The 15,381-nt window shown below is 38.8% G+C and overlaps 1 protein-coding gene across 1 annotated transcript in view; it reads left to right on the top strand.

Moving 5' to 3' along the window:
* The first annotated feature begins 3,986 nt into the window (after positions 1 to 3,986).
* LOC116707949 (cGMP-inhibited 3',5'-cyclic phosphodiesterase A-like) overlaps positions 3,987 to 15,381 on the top strand; it is a 67,943-nt gene continuing 56,548 nt past the window's right edge. Inside the window, exon 1 of the mRNA XM_032545657.1 lies at positions 3,987 to 7,937. Within this exon, the coding sequence (XP_032401548.1) occupies positions 7,032 to 7,937 (906 nt within the window). The 5' untranslated portion in view covers positions 3,987 to 7,031. The remainder of the gene's footprint in view (positions 7,938 to 15,381) is intronic.

Below are 15,381 nucleotides of genomic sequence, written 5' to 3'. Positions count from 1 at the left end.
GAAGTCAGACCACAATAAGTTACAACAATCCACCACAAGCCTACAGGCAAATCCTCATTTTAAACATGTATCTAAAGCACATATTTTTTCCTCTCTTGTCTAAAAGGCATTTTAGTTACATGTTCCAACTCATTAGCGGTGAGAAAAGGCCACTAGATAAGATTTATGGATGGCTGGAGAGTAATAAACATGACATGGTCCATTATATGCTGCTCTGGCTCATAAACAACTTCCAGCCCATGATATCTTGACAGTTATTGAAAGACTGAGGAGGCCTGACAGAGGTGGATGTGTGTGTGCTTGTGTAGGTGGGGGTGTGCGTGCATGTGTATGACACCACAGGGGGGGCTGGTTTTACAATTGTGTCCTGACATAGTAGAGCTTTTTCCATTTTCCAGTTGACAAGTTAGTTCCACTCAGTAAATTTTACCAGCACATGGTTTTGCAAGACATCTCACAGATCAGTTTTAACACTATTTGCAGTTTAAAACAACTATGTAATTGCAGGTGGCAGCAGCTGTGGTGGAATGAACCTGTCCTCCTACAGTGTGTACAAGCTCAAAATTGCCGACTTGCTGCAGCTGTGCAAATGGCGAAGAAACAATCGGCTGTTACAGGAAAACAATTTATCTGTCGTTATTGGTGGCCATTCTTACAAGCCTGTGCACTCAGGCTCTGGTGTTGGGGGAGAAGCTATAACGCAGCAGAGAGCAAGGGGGAGGGTGTGAACAGCATGCACACGAGCATGATTGACAGTGCTAAGACATTCCTCGTGTCTCTGGTTGGTTCTTTCTGACTAGGATCGGTCTCCACAGCTCAGTTAGGAGAATCTGTTGGGAGAATGACTGTATGTTGTGGACTCCACAAATCTGGTCTTTCAAATCATGTTGTCCACATATGGTGGAAGAAGAGGATGTGGTCGGATTAAACCAATATTAATCTGTTTGGCCGTCATATAAAACACTATGTGGCAGTTTCTAAAAAGACTTAGACTTAGACTTGTACTTTATTGATCCTTTGGGAAGACTCCCTCAGGAAATTGAAGTTACCAGCAGCTCCCAGGCAAAAAACAAAGATAACACACAGTAAGCAAAAGTGCAAAAGAATACAAAATACAAATTAAATACTAAGGTACACACCAAATGTGAGTAACCAAAACCTTAAATTATGCAAGAAACAAGGAATAAGAATATAGAATATAAGAATATAAGTAAATATAAATACAACACAAAAAAAATATAAGAATTTGGCGGATAGATTGACCAGTGATATTGTATTGCACTATGTGGTTTGACCTGATAAGTATGGAGAAAAATACAAGGGGTCACTACTCCTTCCACCCTCTGTCCTGTGTCACCTCCCCCCCAATGAGGAATTGTACAGTCTGAAGGCATGGGGGACAAAAGAGTTCTTAAATCTATTGGTCTGGCACTTGGGAAGCAGCAGTCTGTCACTGAACAGGCTCCTCTGGCTGCTGATGACGGCGTGTAGAGGGTGGCTGCTATCGTTCATGATGTCCAGCAGTTTGTTCAGTGTCCTCGCCTCTGCCACCGTCACCAGAGAGTCCAGCTTCATGCCGACCACAGAGCCGGCACGCCTGGTCAGTTTGTCCAGTCTGGACGTGTCCTTCTTGGATATGCTGCCTCCCCAGCACACCACGGTGTAGAAGAGGACACTGGCAATCACAGACTGGTAGAAGATCCGGAGCAGTTTGCTGCAGATGTTAAAGGACCGCAGTCTCCTCAGGAAGTACATCCTGCTCTGCACTTTCCCATACAAAAATTACAAAGAACCAACTAATGCTTTTTTAGAAGCTGTAATAACGTAAAAATTTGACTTGTTTTTCTTTTTTAATTAAATGATTGCATTAAATTTCCTCAACAGAATGACGGTACAGTAGTTAGAAACAACCAGTCACAGAAAGGAGGAGCGTCTTAGTGTTGACAATTAAGCTCGTGTGAGTGCTGCTCACAGCCTCCCCCTTGCTCGCTGCTTCCCAACTGTAGAGGCTGCCATGAATGGTCAGGCTAGTTAGCATGGCCACCTCACACAACAACAACATTTCTGGTGGGGCTATGCACAACATATTCTTGTACAAACCATTCTGAATTAGAGGAATTTAAGTTAGTCTCATTTCCAAATTCTTCTTAGATCAATTTGGTTTCTCAACATTCACAATTCATACTGAACTATGACATCATTTTATTCGTTCTAGTTGCATCTTTATATTTTACTGTTTTACAGTTTGTTTCATCTTTATTTCATATTTTGCTTAGTAGTTAAGCTGAGTGTTACTATCTTAGAAAGTTTGTTAATTAAACTATTTATCAGGAAAGTTGATTTTATTTATTTTTAAATAAACCCCTATATATTGGAGATCATTTGTTTGCGTTTATTCCATAGTGTCTTGGTGTTTGAAGAATGCCAGTGCTGGACTTATGCCTTCATTTACTGCTATTTTAAACGTCTTATTAGTCAGGTTTCTATAGACATGAACTGAGAAGCTAGTTTTATTCATAATTTTCCTAAGAAACTACTTATGATTAACAACCAAACCAGACTCACTTTTTTTTTGCAAAACATGACATCCTGAAAAAAAAATCTGACACCTAAAGTCCCAGACATCTTCTGTTAGTGGTAGAATAGTTTATTTGTTTGCATGGAGAATTTATCAAAAATGTCTAGGGTACTTAAAATAGTTTTTGGCCCTTATAAAGATAAGAACACATCATATCTGTGAACAATATTTTTTTTAATCTAAGTTTAGTATCTTAAATACCTCCAATGTTGCCATTTTTGCCATATTGCTGCTGTGACAAGCAGTCCAATAAAGATAACAAATAAGGAACTTTACTGCACAATCTTATAATTTGCATCATATTTACAAGCTGTTATTGACCTTACACCAGATGGCCCTGAGAAACAAAGAATGTTGAAAAGATTTATTAAATAATAATGTGAATTGTTTATCTTTTTCCAGAGCACAGATTCAGATGGACTTCTGTGGAGGAGAGGACAGAAGTTTAAGAAATGGCAAGAAAGGTATGTATGATGGGAGCAGGAGTCTTGATTGAAAGATAGATTAATTCTGGTCTGGATTACAACTTTTCATTACTTATTTATATTCTGTCACTGAAATGTAACGTTTATTTTTTATTGTTTGTAATTTTATTGTGTTTTTATCTTATAAAACACTTTGGAATGCCTTGTTGCTGGAATGTGCTACACAAATAAACTTGACTTGGCTTAATTGATGATGTGGTGGTGAGGTCTCAGCATGCAGTGCTGAGAGCCCAGAAATACCCCTCATTTTCCACAGCCTGATGAGGTTTTTGCTCTTTGTTCTATGTAGTTGATTTCTTCAACACTTGTAAGTGAAAATGAGCAGGTGGACAAAACCAGGATTCCTGAGGAGGTGAGTGAGGTATTTAGGGGAGTATTGCTGATTTTGGAATAGTGGGAGGAGAAGGCGCTGTTCATCGGCGTACCTCTTCATTGTGTACACAAAGGACGATAGAAAGCTCTTCTAGAACATAGAAAGAGACTCAAAGAAAGTTCTTTGTGGGTGAAAAGAGCATAATATTTGGGACATGAGTTTTCGCACTATTCTTGACTATTGGCATTGAAATAGTATCTATTCAGGTCTTAGATCCTATTCTTGTGATGAGGAGATTAGTTCCAGATTAGGTGCCAGCAGGGCCCAGGTGCTCACGCACCCAGGTTGAGCTACAGGAAGGACAGAGCATTGTGTATTCTGGATTATTGAAGCCATAAGTGAAGTGTAAGATATCCAGTGGATTAATCAATCCAAGCCTTCTATTCACAAATCTTGCATTTGTTTTATTTATTTTGAGAAAGTAGAAAGATTTGTGTAAATGTATATGTTTCTGTTTTTCATCCTGGCAGAAGAAGACAAATATCCCAAACAAACTCTTTGTTTCTTTTGGTATTGCACTTAAAACTAAAACTTGATTTCCAGTGTGATTTAAATGGCACTTTGATAAATTTGTGAAACCAAAAGTTCAGGATGAACTTCAGATGAAAAATCAAACCCTTGATCTGAATATGTGAACACAATTTTAATGAAACTAAATCATAACTATTTCATTGTGAAAACTTGGGAACTCCCTTGAATGTATATTTTTTCCCAGGAACTTTCAGTCTTTTGCTCAACAAACAAACAAAAGAAAAAAACAATTTCAGTTAATGAGAACACAAATATACCACATCCAAATGCACGTGTGAGAATGTATAAGAAACTGGACAAATTATACACCACCACTGAGTTCATGCAGAGACTTCGAAATGATTTATGAAACTGTTATACTACTTCCTCTGCATAGCCGGAGGAGCGTGTCTGGACAATTTATCTCAAAAATGTTCTTCTCAGGGCTACCTTTACCAAATGTGACTGACAATAGATTAAAGTTAACACCAGACCTGCTTCATTACATATTTCTATGTACAGCTACGCAACCGTGTTACACCTGACATTTAGTGAAGGCACAATAATAGTCATAAATGAAATGTTGGACGTTTACAAGATTGTAAAACAGGATAAAGTAAATCCAAAAGATTACATTTTGGCCTCCTGCATGTTAAAGTGCCCTAAAAATAGCAATAAATAGTACATAGATTTATGTGCTGATAGCATTTGACTTATTATTCTGACTCGTGTTGCATAAGATTGAATGTAGTACATAAAAACACTGCCCTTATGTTACACTCCCTTTTAAATATATAATGCAACAAATAAGAGGTTTTGAATATTTCTGATGTATTTGTACTCCCCAGTCAAACAGATGTTTTTGACATTTCACCTTCAAAATAAGAGATAATCCAGCAGTTTTTTTTTAGAGACAGGGTATTTATTAGTTTTTTGTGAATTATTAATAGGTCTGAAAGAGATGACAGACTTGAGTGGCTTTACATGACTGCGTGGGCCTCTTTAAAATCCTCTCATAAAATGTAGGCCAAGCGAGGGAAGACTGCTAACTTGCTCTTCAATCTGTCACAAAGAACAAAAAGGATGATGTGATTTAAGGTTTTAGACTAAAATAATTCACTATATACTGTACATATATATATATATATATATATATATATATATATATATATAATTATTATTTTATTTTTTATTATTTATTGCTAGATAAAAAAGCTCATTTCGATGGCTTGTGCTTTTCCTTTTTTGCTGTGTCTATAATTTAAAATCTTTTGTCGTGGATGGAGGGAGGGAGGGAAGTACTGCAGCAGTAGCACATGCAAATAAACCTTTATGTGCTTGTGTTTGAAATCAACATTATGTGTTTGTTAAGGAGTTCATGGGAGGAATGCCATGAAAAAACCTTTCCCTACCTTCACATTCGTAAATGTGTGTGTGTGTTTTTTTAGCAAACTTTTCTTGAACTTCTATTTTGGATGAGACCAAGAGTAGGCTTTTCATAACAAAGGATGTTTATTGTTAAGTACAGCTAAGGATCTGTGATGCTGTGGGATTGTTTCTTCCCCAGAGGCCTTAGGAACCTTGTTAAAGTGTATGGCATCCTGAGCAGCTTTAAAAAATACATTTTAAATGAAGATCTTGTGGCTCTATCAGTCATATGAAATTGGGAGTCATTTTGGTCTTTCAGCAGGATAATGTTTAAAATTATTTGGCCAAACCAGAAATGATTCATTAGACAGAAACCTTTTACCATCCCCATCTCAACCTACAGTCCTAAATCCTAGAAGAGGTAGTCCTCGGCTGCCTGGGCGGCGGGGCTCTGCTTGTCGTCCGGCCGGGACAGGGAGTGTCCATCCTCGTCTTCATTAGCATCATTAAGGTTAAGCTTGAGCAAATATCTCTTCGTGATGATGCTCCATTTATCCTGACGTGGTTGCAATGGACTGTTTCAGCCATCATTTGAAATTGAAAAGGTCTCCAGTAAATCTCAGGGCCACACAGAGACTCACAGGACAGGTCACACAAAGGCAATGCAAAACACTCACACCTACGAGCAATTTCGAAAAACCAATTAATTTAACGGTCATTTTTTTGGACTGAGAGGAAACCTGGAAAGAACCCATGAATGCATGGTGAGAATATTGCCTCATTGCATCAAGACCCCAGGATTCAAGGCAACAGTGCTGCTGCCAATTGTGTCACAGTGCAGTCTTGAGAAATTTTTTAGAAAAATAACCTTTTCTCACTTCAGGAGTTTTTCTTTGCTAACCAACTGCATTTAAATCAATGGTAAGATTTTTCAGAAATCTTTAATTCAGGTTGTTTCAACCATCTTTACCGGTGTGGCGACGTGGAGTATGTTAGTAGGACTCTTAGGATGATCAAGAAAATTTTAAATTAAATTATTTTAATAAGTAAGTTTGTTTTTAAGTTGTTGTTTTTTTGTCGGGGGCTTTGACCTTTCACTGACGCATCCTCCTGTTTAACAGTATGATGGAGAACAGGAACCTTTTGGTATCTTCTCCCTTTTTAACTGCGCTATGCTCCTAAAATATATCACGGGATTACTATAGTTAATTCCCATAATGAGACCGCTCCATCTTCCAGAACAAGCCGGGAAATCTTTATGTAAACATGGCAAGCATCCACTGCGAACTGAGTCACATCCAGGGCAGACTGCAGCCTGCAGACTGAGCAGGGCTGAAACGTGATGGAGTAATCACCAGAGCGGCACAAAATAGGGGATAATGTCTGGTGGGTGGGGAGAGAAAAGAAGGAGAGAGCGAGAGAGAGGCTGCTGTGTGGAGGAGCCGAGGCAGTGGCCTAGATGTGTGAAACGCCAGGGGTTGCTTTTTTTGGTTCACTGCTTGACTTCCAGGGGCAACTATGAGTGTAATATGGAAGCTATAAGCCATAAAACTAAGAAAAGTTGTGCAAACATGACTTTAACCGTTTTAGACGTCGGCCAAGCACGAGAGATCAGTTTGTGCACAGATGAACATGGAGCATGTGAATGAAACACTCACACTGAAAGTAAATATATCATATCCCCGGACAGGCATCCAAACGAGCCTGAGCGACAAAGATGTCCTTGGAGGCAGACAGCGACAGAGATTCATCAGGAGGCGCACATGACAAACATCCCCGGGCGGCGTTGGAGCGCAGCGGCTACGTGAAGACATGTGTCACTCCGCTGCACCGGGACGAGCGGAGCCAGTCGTGGCTGAGACTCTCCGCGATATGGACTTGCAGAAGAGTGTCCTCTGCTGTCTGCGTCGCCTCCGTCTCCGCTCTCCTCGCTCTGCTGCTCAGATTGGTCGAGTGGGATGCAAGCAGCAGCAGCAGCGGAAATAGTAGCTGCGTCGGCTCTCGTTTCCACTCAACGGCGGGCTGCACCGTGGAGCTGCTTCTCACTGCGTGTCACTGCGTCTTGCCTGTTTTTACACTCGTAAGTGCCTTCTTCTGGGTCTGGCTCTGCTTGATTCGCTGCGGGCTGCTGATCCGGAGCGCGCTCTTCCTGTTAGCGGTGTGCCACCTGGGCGAAGCCGCGGCGCAGTCGCTGCTGCGCGGCGCGGAGGAGTTGTCGTCCCTGACCGCAACCCTGGTAGTCCTCGGCTGCCTGGGCGGCGGGGCTCTGCTTGTCGTCCGGCCGGGACAGGGAGTGTCCATCCTCGTCTTCATTAGCGTCATCAGGGCCGTGTCCCTTCTCTCTCTAAGCAGGGTCCGGGCCAGTTGGAGACCCTACCTGGCCTACCTGCTGGGGCTGCTGGGGGTTTTGCTTGCGAGGTATGCTGACCGGCTTTTGCCGGCCTCAGGGACCAGCGGGACGGGGTGCTGTAGCTCTGTGACCGGGGCGAAGGAGGAGGACATCCCTGTCTTCAAAAGGAGACGGAGGTCCAGCTCCATAGCGGCCTCGGAGATGATGGCTCACAGTCAGAGCAACAGCAAGTCCCACCGCAGGACTTCACTGCCCTGCATTCCGCGGGACCAGGTAAGACATGTCCAACTTTAGACATCTGTATTAGATCATGTCGGGATGTCTAGCTGCTGCTTCTGATTTATTTATTTATTTATTTTAATCAGCCACGGAGAAGCCCGTGAGGGCTTTTTGCTTTCTCTGATGGCATGCAGCAGCTTTGCACGGCTTTCTGTCAGTAGCAGCATCGGGACAAGTGGAATAACAGACCGCAAAACAAAGCAATGTCATTATGGTGACGATGACGGCTGTTTGCTCTGTAGGCCGTGTAGGCCTATAGGTTCTCAGACTGACTACATTCAGAAAAAATAGAAATAAAAAAACAGAATGAACTTAACCGATAAAATGTTTGCGAATTTACAAACGTGTTGCAGCCGGATATGTGTTAAAAAATAAGGGATTTTCCACATAACAGAGGGGTTTATTGCCTGTACAGATACATCCCAGTAAATTAGAATTTAAACCAACAGTTTTTTTTTAATTCAGTGACTCCAAAACAATATGTGTATTACTTATTTCAAATATTTATTTATTTATTTTCTTATGATTTGGCTTACAGCCATTGAAAACCCTGAAATTAGTCTCAGAAGATTAGAACATGAGAATATAAAAAAGAAAAAAAAAAGATTAAAACAGAAATGTCAGCTTATGGAAAGTTTCCCCATATTCCTCATAGTTGATGTGGTCAGTACTTACTCAGGGCTCATTGTGCATAAATGCTTGTATGTAGTTTGTGGCGTGGTGGCAGTGGCACCGCTGGGGTAATAAGGAAGTCCAGGTTGCTTTTAAAGTGCACCTTCAGCTTGTTAAGACAGCACACTTTCCGCTTCCACTTAACTTTCTATTGATTGTCTGCTTAAAATTGACTTTGTAGCCCAGAATATAACATTAATGTGTTTAAGAACTATTTTGGTTTGGTCCTATTCAGCATTGTAATTTTCTGAAAAACTAACATTTTATTTCCATGGACTTCAATTCATTAAGGTTAACATAAATGAAAATGTGTACTAGTATATCTTTCTATTTTTAACGAGTTTCTATATTAAACAAGTTAACTTTTCCATCATATTCTATTTTACTGAGCTGCCCCTGATGCAGGATAACTGTATGAAAAAGTGGAGCTCTAATGACATTTGATTTTCTTAATACATGTGTTAGCTTGTGATAGGGGATGTATTTAGTTAACCCAAGTGGCTCCCATCCAAGCAGCCCATTGTGAGGTCACATAACCAGTTTGAGCAAAATCCATATGGGGTTCACATACAAAGTTATATAATTTCTGAAAAGCAATTATGTAAGCTTACCAGACGTACATGCAGAAAGTTTTGTAGTGGCTGCTACATTAGGACCGCTAATAATCTTCAGTATGGCGCAGCAAGAAAAATAACAGAATTTTAGGAGTTTTAAATTGCTAGAGTTAAATTATAGGTGCAATTAAAAATATGTTTTTAAGGAATCTAAAAGTTTGTATGTTCATATTTCAAAGTGCTAGTACACCAAAACCAAGATGATTCTATCCTGTTTAAATTATTATAAATAAACAAAAAAAATGCATATTGCACCTCATGCCTGTTCTTTCCTCTCTTCATGCATAGACATATTATGCATCATTGACTGTCTGACTGTGAGGGCGTGGCAGGAAAAAGGCAAAGCTAGTATAGTTACCTTAATGGGTGGCATTATGATTTTTGTTTTTTAAAGTCACCTTCTTAAAGATTTCTTGCTTTTGCTTTCTTGTCACAATTAAAAGTCTCAGATCAAAACATGTTTTGTTACATCAAGCAGACTGGAGTAAATGCAAAACGCAGATTTTTGAAATCACCCGTGTAATTTATTAAGGGGGAAGGGTGGAAGGAAAAGTTGTCCAAACCAACTTGGCACTATGTGAATAGCGTCTTAAACCTATCATCTGCCATCAAGCTTTTTTGTTAAATGTCAAGGAATTTTGACTGCACTCTTCTGTGCAGATTTGTTTCCATTTATTCCTGCTCGTCATGTGTTTTAGAACATGAATGCCCCCTTTATGGTCACGTCACATTATGTCAATTGATTTTCAGCTCAGACGTGGACTGGGCAAAAGCCTTAATTTCTTCTCCCTTTTAGGGTTGGACTTGGTTGGGTGCTTTGGGACATTGTCCTGCTACATAACCCAAGTGAGGTTGAACTGAAGGTCTTCATGAATTTCTGCTAGAGAGAAGTTTCTGAAGAAGGTTCAATTACTTATGAATAGTCATATGGGATCTAAACTATAAAAGCAACCCAGTACACTACCACCACCATGCTTGACTGTCAACAGAATGTTGTGTTTCTGAAATATTGTTTTTGCTTTATGCCACACACAATGGGGCTGCGTGGAGAGCTGCTGTTTGAAGCTGTTGGAGAGATTAAAATGTCTCAGTTTTAATCTGAGACATTTTGTCAGTTTGAGATTTTATTTTAATGCAAATGAAGATATTTATAGATTTACTATTATCGACTTGTATGTTGACTGAACCAATGAGTTATTGCTCATCTAAACTTGGTATTAAATATTGCCACCAGTATTTAATACTGGTGACAAGTGTTTCATGTAAGAATGCATTTATTATTGAACATTATCTATGAACCTTTTTGCTGTATTCCAATGTAATCATTGTAAGAAATTAAATTTACAACGGTCCAAAATTCCTTTTTATAGTGCACTGTTCTAATATTCTTTTGATTGGTGGGCTCTAAAATGAATCATCCACATACTGGTGTTTATATTTAACTTTGGAGGGTTTTTTTTTTTTACTTCTTGCTGTGCACTCTGTTTGTGCTGTTGATAAACAAATGGAGGGTGCATTCCTTCTACCAAGGTTGCGAGTGCCCATGAATGTGTGTGCACATGCAAAGGTGCTGAGTGAGATGTTAAGTGACACTATTTTGAAAGACTCTGCTTATCCCGGTTGCTCTACTGTGATGTCATACCAGACTTTAGACCTTCGGGGAGCATTAGCTGTGGAAATGCAAACCGTTCAGGACTTAAATTTGGGGCAAATCATGATACATTTATGGTGAATAAAATGGGTTAAATGAAGACGTTTAGAAAGTTTTTATGGGAATTCATTTGACTTAAAAACGTGTTTTGAATTTTAAATAGTAATTTTAGGACTGTTAATCTGTGTTTCCCGTTTTATTAAGTAGTATAATTTTGTGAAACATGTGTAGCACCTATCGCTCATGGTTTTTATTTTATTTTATTACTGATTTATCTTCCTACATTGAATATAATAACATACATATAAACCAGGGTTTCGAGAAGTTCCCCAATAAATTTTGATGCCTGCTATGATGTTATGGGTATCATTTATTGACTTATTTATTTGTATGAGCTGTTTAATGAGCTAATGGTGGAGAAACAACAAAATGTTACAGGACCACAACTTATCCCCTGCCATCGGTGGCCATGCTGACTAGCCTGAGCATTCATAACAGAATCCGTTGTGGGGAACCAGCTGTAGAGTAGCAGAGAGCAGAGAATGTCTATGAGGAAGTTTGTCTTGGTCTTACATATTGTCCTCAAAGACGTATATTTTTGTTTATCCACAGTGAAACACTTATTGTAATTTTGAAAAGATGGTCTCTATTTCCCATAAGTAGCGTAGATTTTAATGTGTTAAAAAATTTAATGCAATTAGTTGCATTTTTTAAACGCACAAAATTTCTGAGCTGGAAATTGTTTCTTGTCTGTTCATAAAACTGATGCACAAGTGACATCCACAAACAACAGCGATGGATGAAAAGTTCCTCGTGGCCCACTGGGGGTTAATTAATGCTTAAAAAAGAAAACATCTGATGAGAAGCTGGAAAAGACTGTCATTTTGTGCATGTTGTGAGAAAAGAAGTTGGGCTATCACTGAAGCTATTCAAGCCTAAAATACCATCTCAATGCAAAACATGTTGAGGCAAGCACAGACATCCCCAACACTAATATCTCTGTCCACAGTCCACCTTTCTAAAGAAGTTAGATCATTCAAAAGTACATGCATGTTCCTGAATCATTTGAAAGAGCACTTTGAATGACTTAAATAACAGATTAAAAACAATAAAAACATTTGTTGTTGAGCTCCTATGTCTATTCAATAATTTAGCAGCAAAAAGGATTTTTCAATTGAAAATGGTTTTCGATTAAAATCCGACTAATTTTGGTTAAAAAAAAATTAATCCAGTGTCACTCATAGTTTTTGATCATAACTGTGTTTGTTCAAAGGTGTTTGGACACCTCCTAGTTAAAGTTAAAGGTGGATGTGATCAGTTCATGCACTGCAGGACTGAGGTCACATCTAATCCTTTGTGTGATATTTGTTTTCAGGATAATCCAGGAATGTGGGATCTGTTTTGAAGTAAAAATGTGTTTGATTAAAACATAATTAGCATATTCAAATTAAGAATGATGATATTCAGATTAGATTTGAGCATTGATGGATTTGGATTGAGGGAAAGGAAGAAATTTGTCACAAGTAATATAGGGTATTGATGGGCTTGACTATGAAATCTCAACCATCTGCAGTTCACAGAATGGGTACTGCAGTACATAAGTACTTTATGTACCCCATAACTGTAGGAGCAGTTTCATGTTTTGCCTCTGTACCCCATAACTGCTTAAAAATAAAGATCTGGGTGACGTGAAAGAAGAAAATGAGTACAACAGTTCAAGGGAAAATTGTGAATAAAAGAGGAGGGATCACGTCACCAGTTTGCCTGCACTTCAGATATTTAAAACAAAATCTAATCAATAATTATCTATATCAACTGATATGGAAAGCATTTATCGTGATACGTTTTTCAGTCATATTGTCCAGCCCTAGCTTTTAGTCATTTTTTAAAAAAAAATCCCAGTGCTTAGAAAATCAACTCATAATCTCACATGAATAATACAAAATATAAATAGTAGGATACATTTATTTTCGTCATTTAAGTACCCTTTTGGTGTCTGGTGCTTTACATTGAAGTGGGTCGTCTAACATTCCTTGTCAATTGCTTGCGAACATTTGAAGAAAATTTAAACTTTACATGAGTCGACCTCGTTTGCACCAATATGTAGCAGCAGCAGCTAAAATGCAATGCTTGTTTATTGATCGCATACATGAACAAAACTCTTGACAGCTCAGAATTGTTAGATCACACCCACAAATTTATCAGTCTCTTTGTATTTCTCTTCTTATGGTAAATTTAATTTTAATTCGGGCTACTTTTTCTACTTTGAAAAAAATCACATCACCATTTTACTTAAATAAACAGCGGCATGATGGATCCCATTCATCCATTGTCTGTGCACCCTTATTTTCACAGTTGGTTCCTGTCTCCAGCAGTGATTGGGTGAGAGACAGGGCAACCTGGAGACAAAGAACACACACATGGGCTCAAGGGTAATTTAGAGTAACCAATTAACAGTGGAAGCAGGGTTTTCCCCAGAAAACTTGCTAAACCCGGTGGTCGGGGCGCCAAGGCGGTCCACCTGTGGTCCAACGTGTTTTTGTATTAAAAGATGTTAAGTTGACAGGAAAAGTAAAAATATTACTGGATAATTGTATGTTGCAGGAAGACATCACCAGTGAAATGATATTTAAATCCACAACTAGTCTTAAAAACAACAAATCAAAAAACACAATTAAAATGAATATTAATTATTTGCACTTTTGTTTAATCCAAATTAAGTCAGCAGCTCCATAAAGTTCCCCAGGGCTTCAGGGACCATAAATGCTAATATTTTAACACAGACCACAGACACATAAATGTAACATTTGTTTATTGAGATGATCAATGCTGCTAAATTTGATTTAATGGCTTCAGCATACATAAATTAAAAGATTGTAAATTGTTAAACATTTATATATAAGATTTTAAGGAGCTGGGAAGTTTACTTTGTAAAAGTTCAAAGAACAATATTCATAGTTAAATTGTTTTGTTACCATAGCAACAATCTGATGCTGTGAGTTTCATCTTTGAGTTTGAGCTCTGTTTGCCCGCAAATACAAACTAGTAAACTGCAATTATAACTTATTGCTTTTTAGGTTGGCCAATTAAACTACTCCCTTTCTCCCAGATTTCACTAAATCTAACAGATAAGCTGTTAGAGGTGCTGATGTTTTCAGCAGCATGAGGGGCCCCTAAGTCAAATTCTCCTCAAGGCCTCATGCATCCTTGGACCGGCCCTGCACGAGTTAAATCCGCTGCACTGCGCAGAGATGCGCAACAAACGGGAGATTTAATGTAATGCTGCTAATGTGGCTTTAGTAATTTTTCTATTTCGTGTCTGTTGAGTTTTTAACAAGGGAACTCAGAAACTATTTTGGTTGGTCCCGTTTATGGGACGAGTTTCTCAAATCTCCGCGCAGCCATGTGCATTAACTCTGTCTGACAGTGGGGTTCGTAAAGCATGGCGGGCTGCCAGGCCTATAATATATTGGGGGAAACGCTAGTGGAAGGAAACCAGGGTAGACAGAATCCATGCATACAAACATGCAACAGATCCATGTTGGAGTAACATCTTTGAGTAACATATTTTATGTATAGTCTCTGTTGTCATTTTTTCACATACCTGGATGGAGTTAAAACCCTACTTGCTTTAAATTAAATATATCTGTCCATAATGGCCAAAATTAGATCTGATTTGATTTCATCTTCCACGGTGTCAATAATCCATCATCCTGTATGAGTTGTTTACTGGTTTTTGTGGGGTTTATTTCTTAGAAAAGTTTTTTTTATACAAACTATGGCAATCTGAGAATAAAGCTGAGTTCTTTATACTTCCCCAAGCAGCCAAATAAATATTTGCTGAATTAATCAAAAAGTAGGGCGGGCTTCCATTAAGTGAGGTCTCTTCGGAAATTCAGCATGTTGAGTAAATCTTCACTAGTGCAGACTAAGTGTCTGCATAGGTTACCATAAAATTAATTATTGTTGTTAGTTCATCTCTGTGACCTTTGATTAGCCCTTGTGTAGACTCTACAGCAGTGGTGCATACTGTATATGCAGCATATGTGTTGTCTAATCATTGAGCAATTTTCATGACAACATCAGTACTCAAATAATATGTGGTACCGTGACTTAGATGGTGATAGAAAGTGTGTGCTGCTCTTGTAAATGGGGAAGACAACGATTCTGGAGGATTTTTTTTTTTTAGTTGCAAATCTTCTGAGGCCATCAAAATGGAAGATAGAATAGTGAAAGAGGATTATTCATGTTTTTGGTCCAATTTTTTGTTGTTTGCATATAAAATATGAATAAAAGAATACACTTATTTGGTTATCGCTGTGAGGCCCCAAATGTCTGAGCAGAGTACACACACCTTAAAACATGTGACCACATACTGTCCCAGCTTTCACTCGCATCTGTAAGCTCCAAACATCCACCCATCAGTTGTTTCACTCTTGATGCTTGGTTGTTCATTGCTAATTGGTATCTAGGGAACACTGAGTTAGTGCACTATCTGTAG

The sequence above is a fragment of the Xiphophorus hellerii genome, chromosome 18 (genome assembly GCF_003331165.1).
Source record: "Xiphophorus hellerii strain 12219 chromosome 18, Xiphophorus_hellerii-4.1, whole genome shotgun sequence".
In the NCBI taxonomy this organism is placed as follows: Eukaryota; Metazoa; Chordata; class Actinopteri; order Cyprinodontiformes; family Poeciliidae; genus Xiphophorus; species Xiphophorus hellerii.
This window is presented reverse-complemented; position numbering and strand designations above follow the sequence as displayed.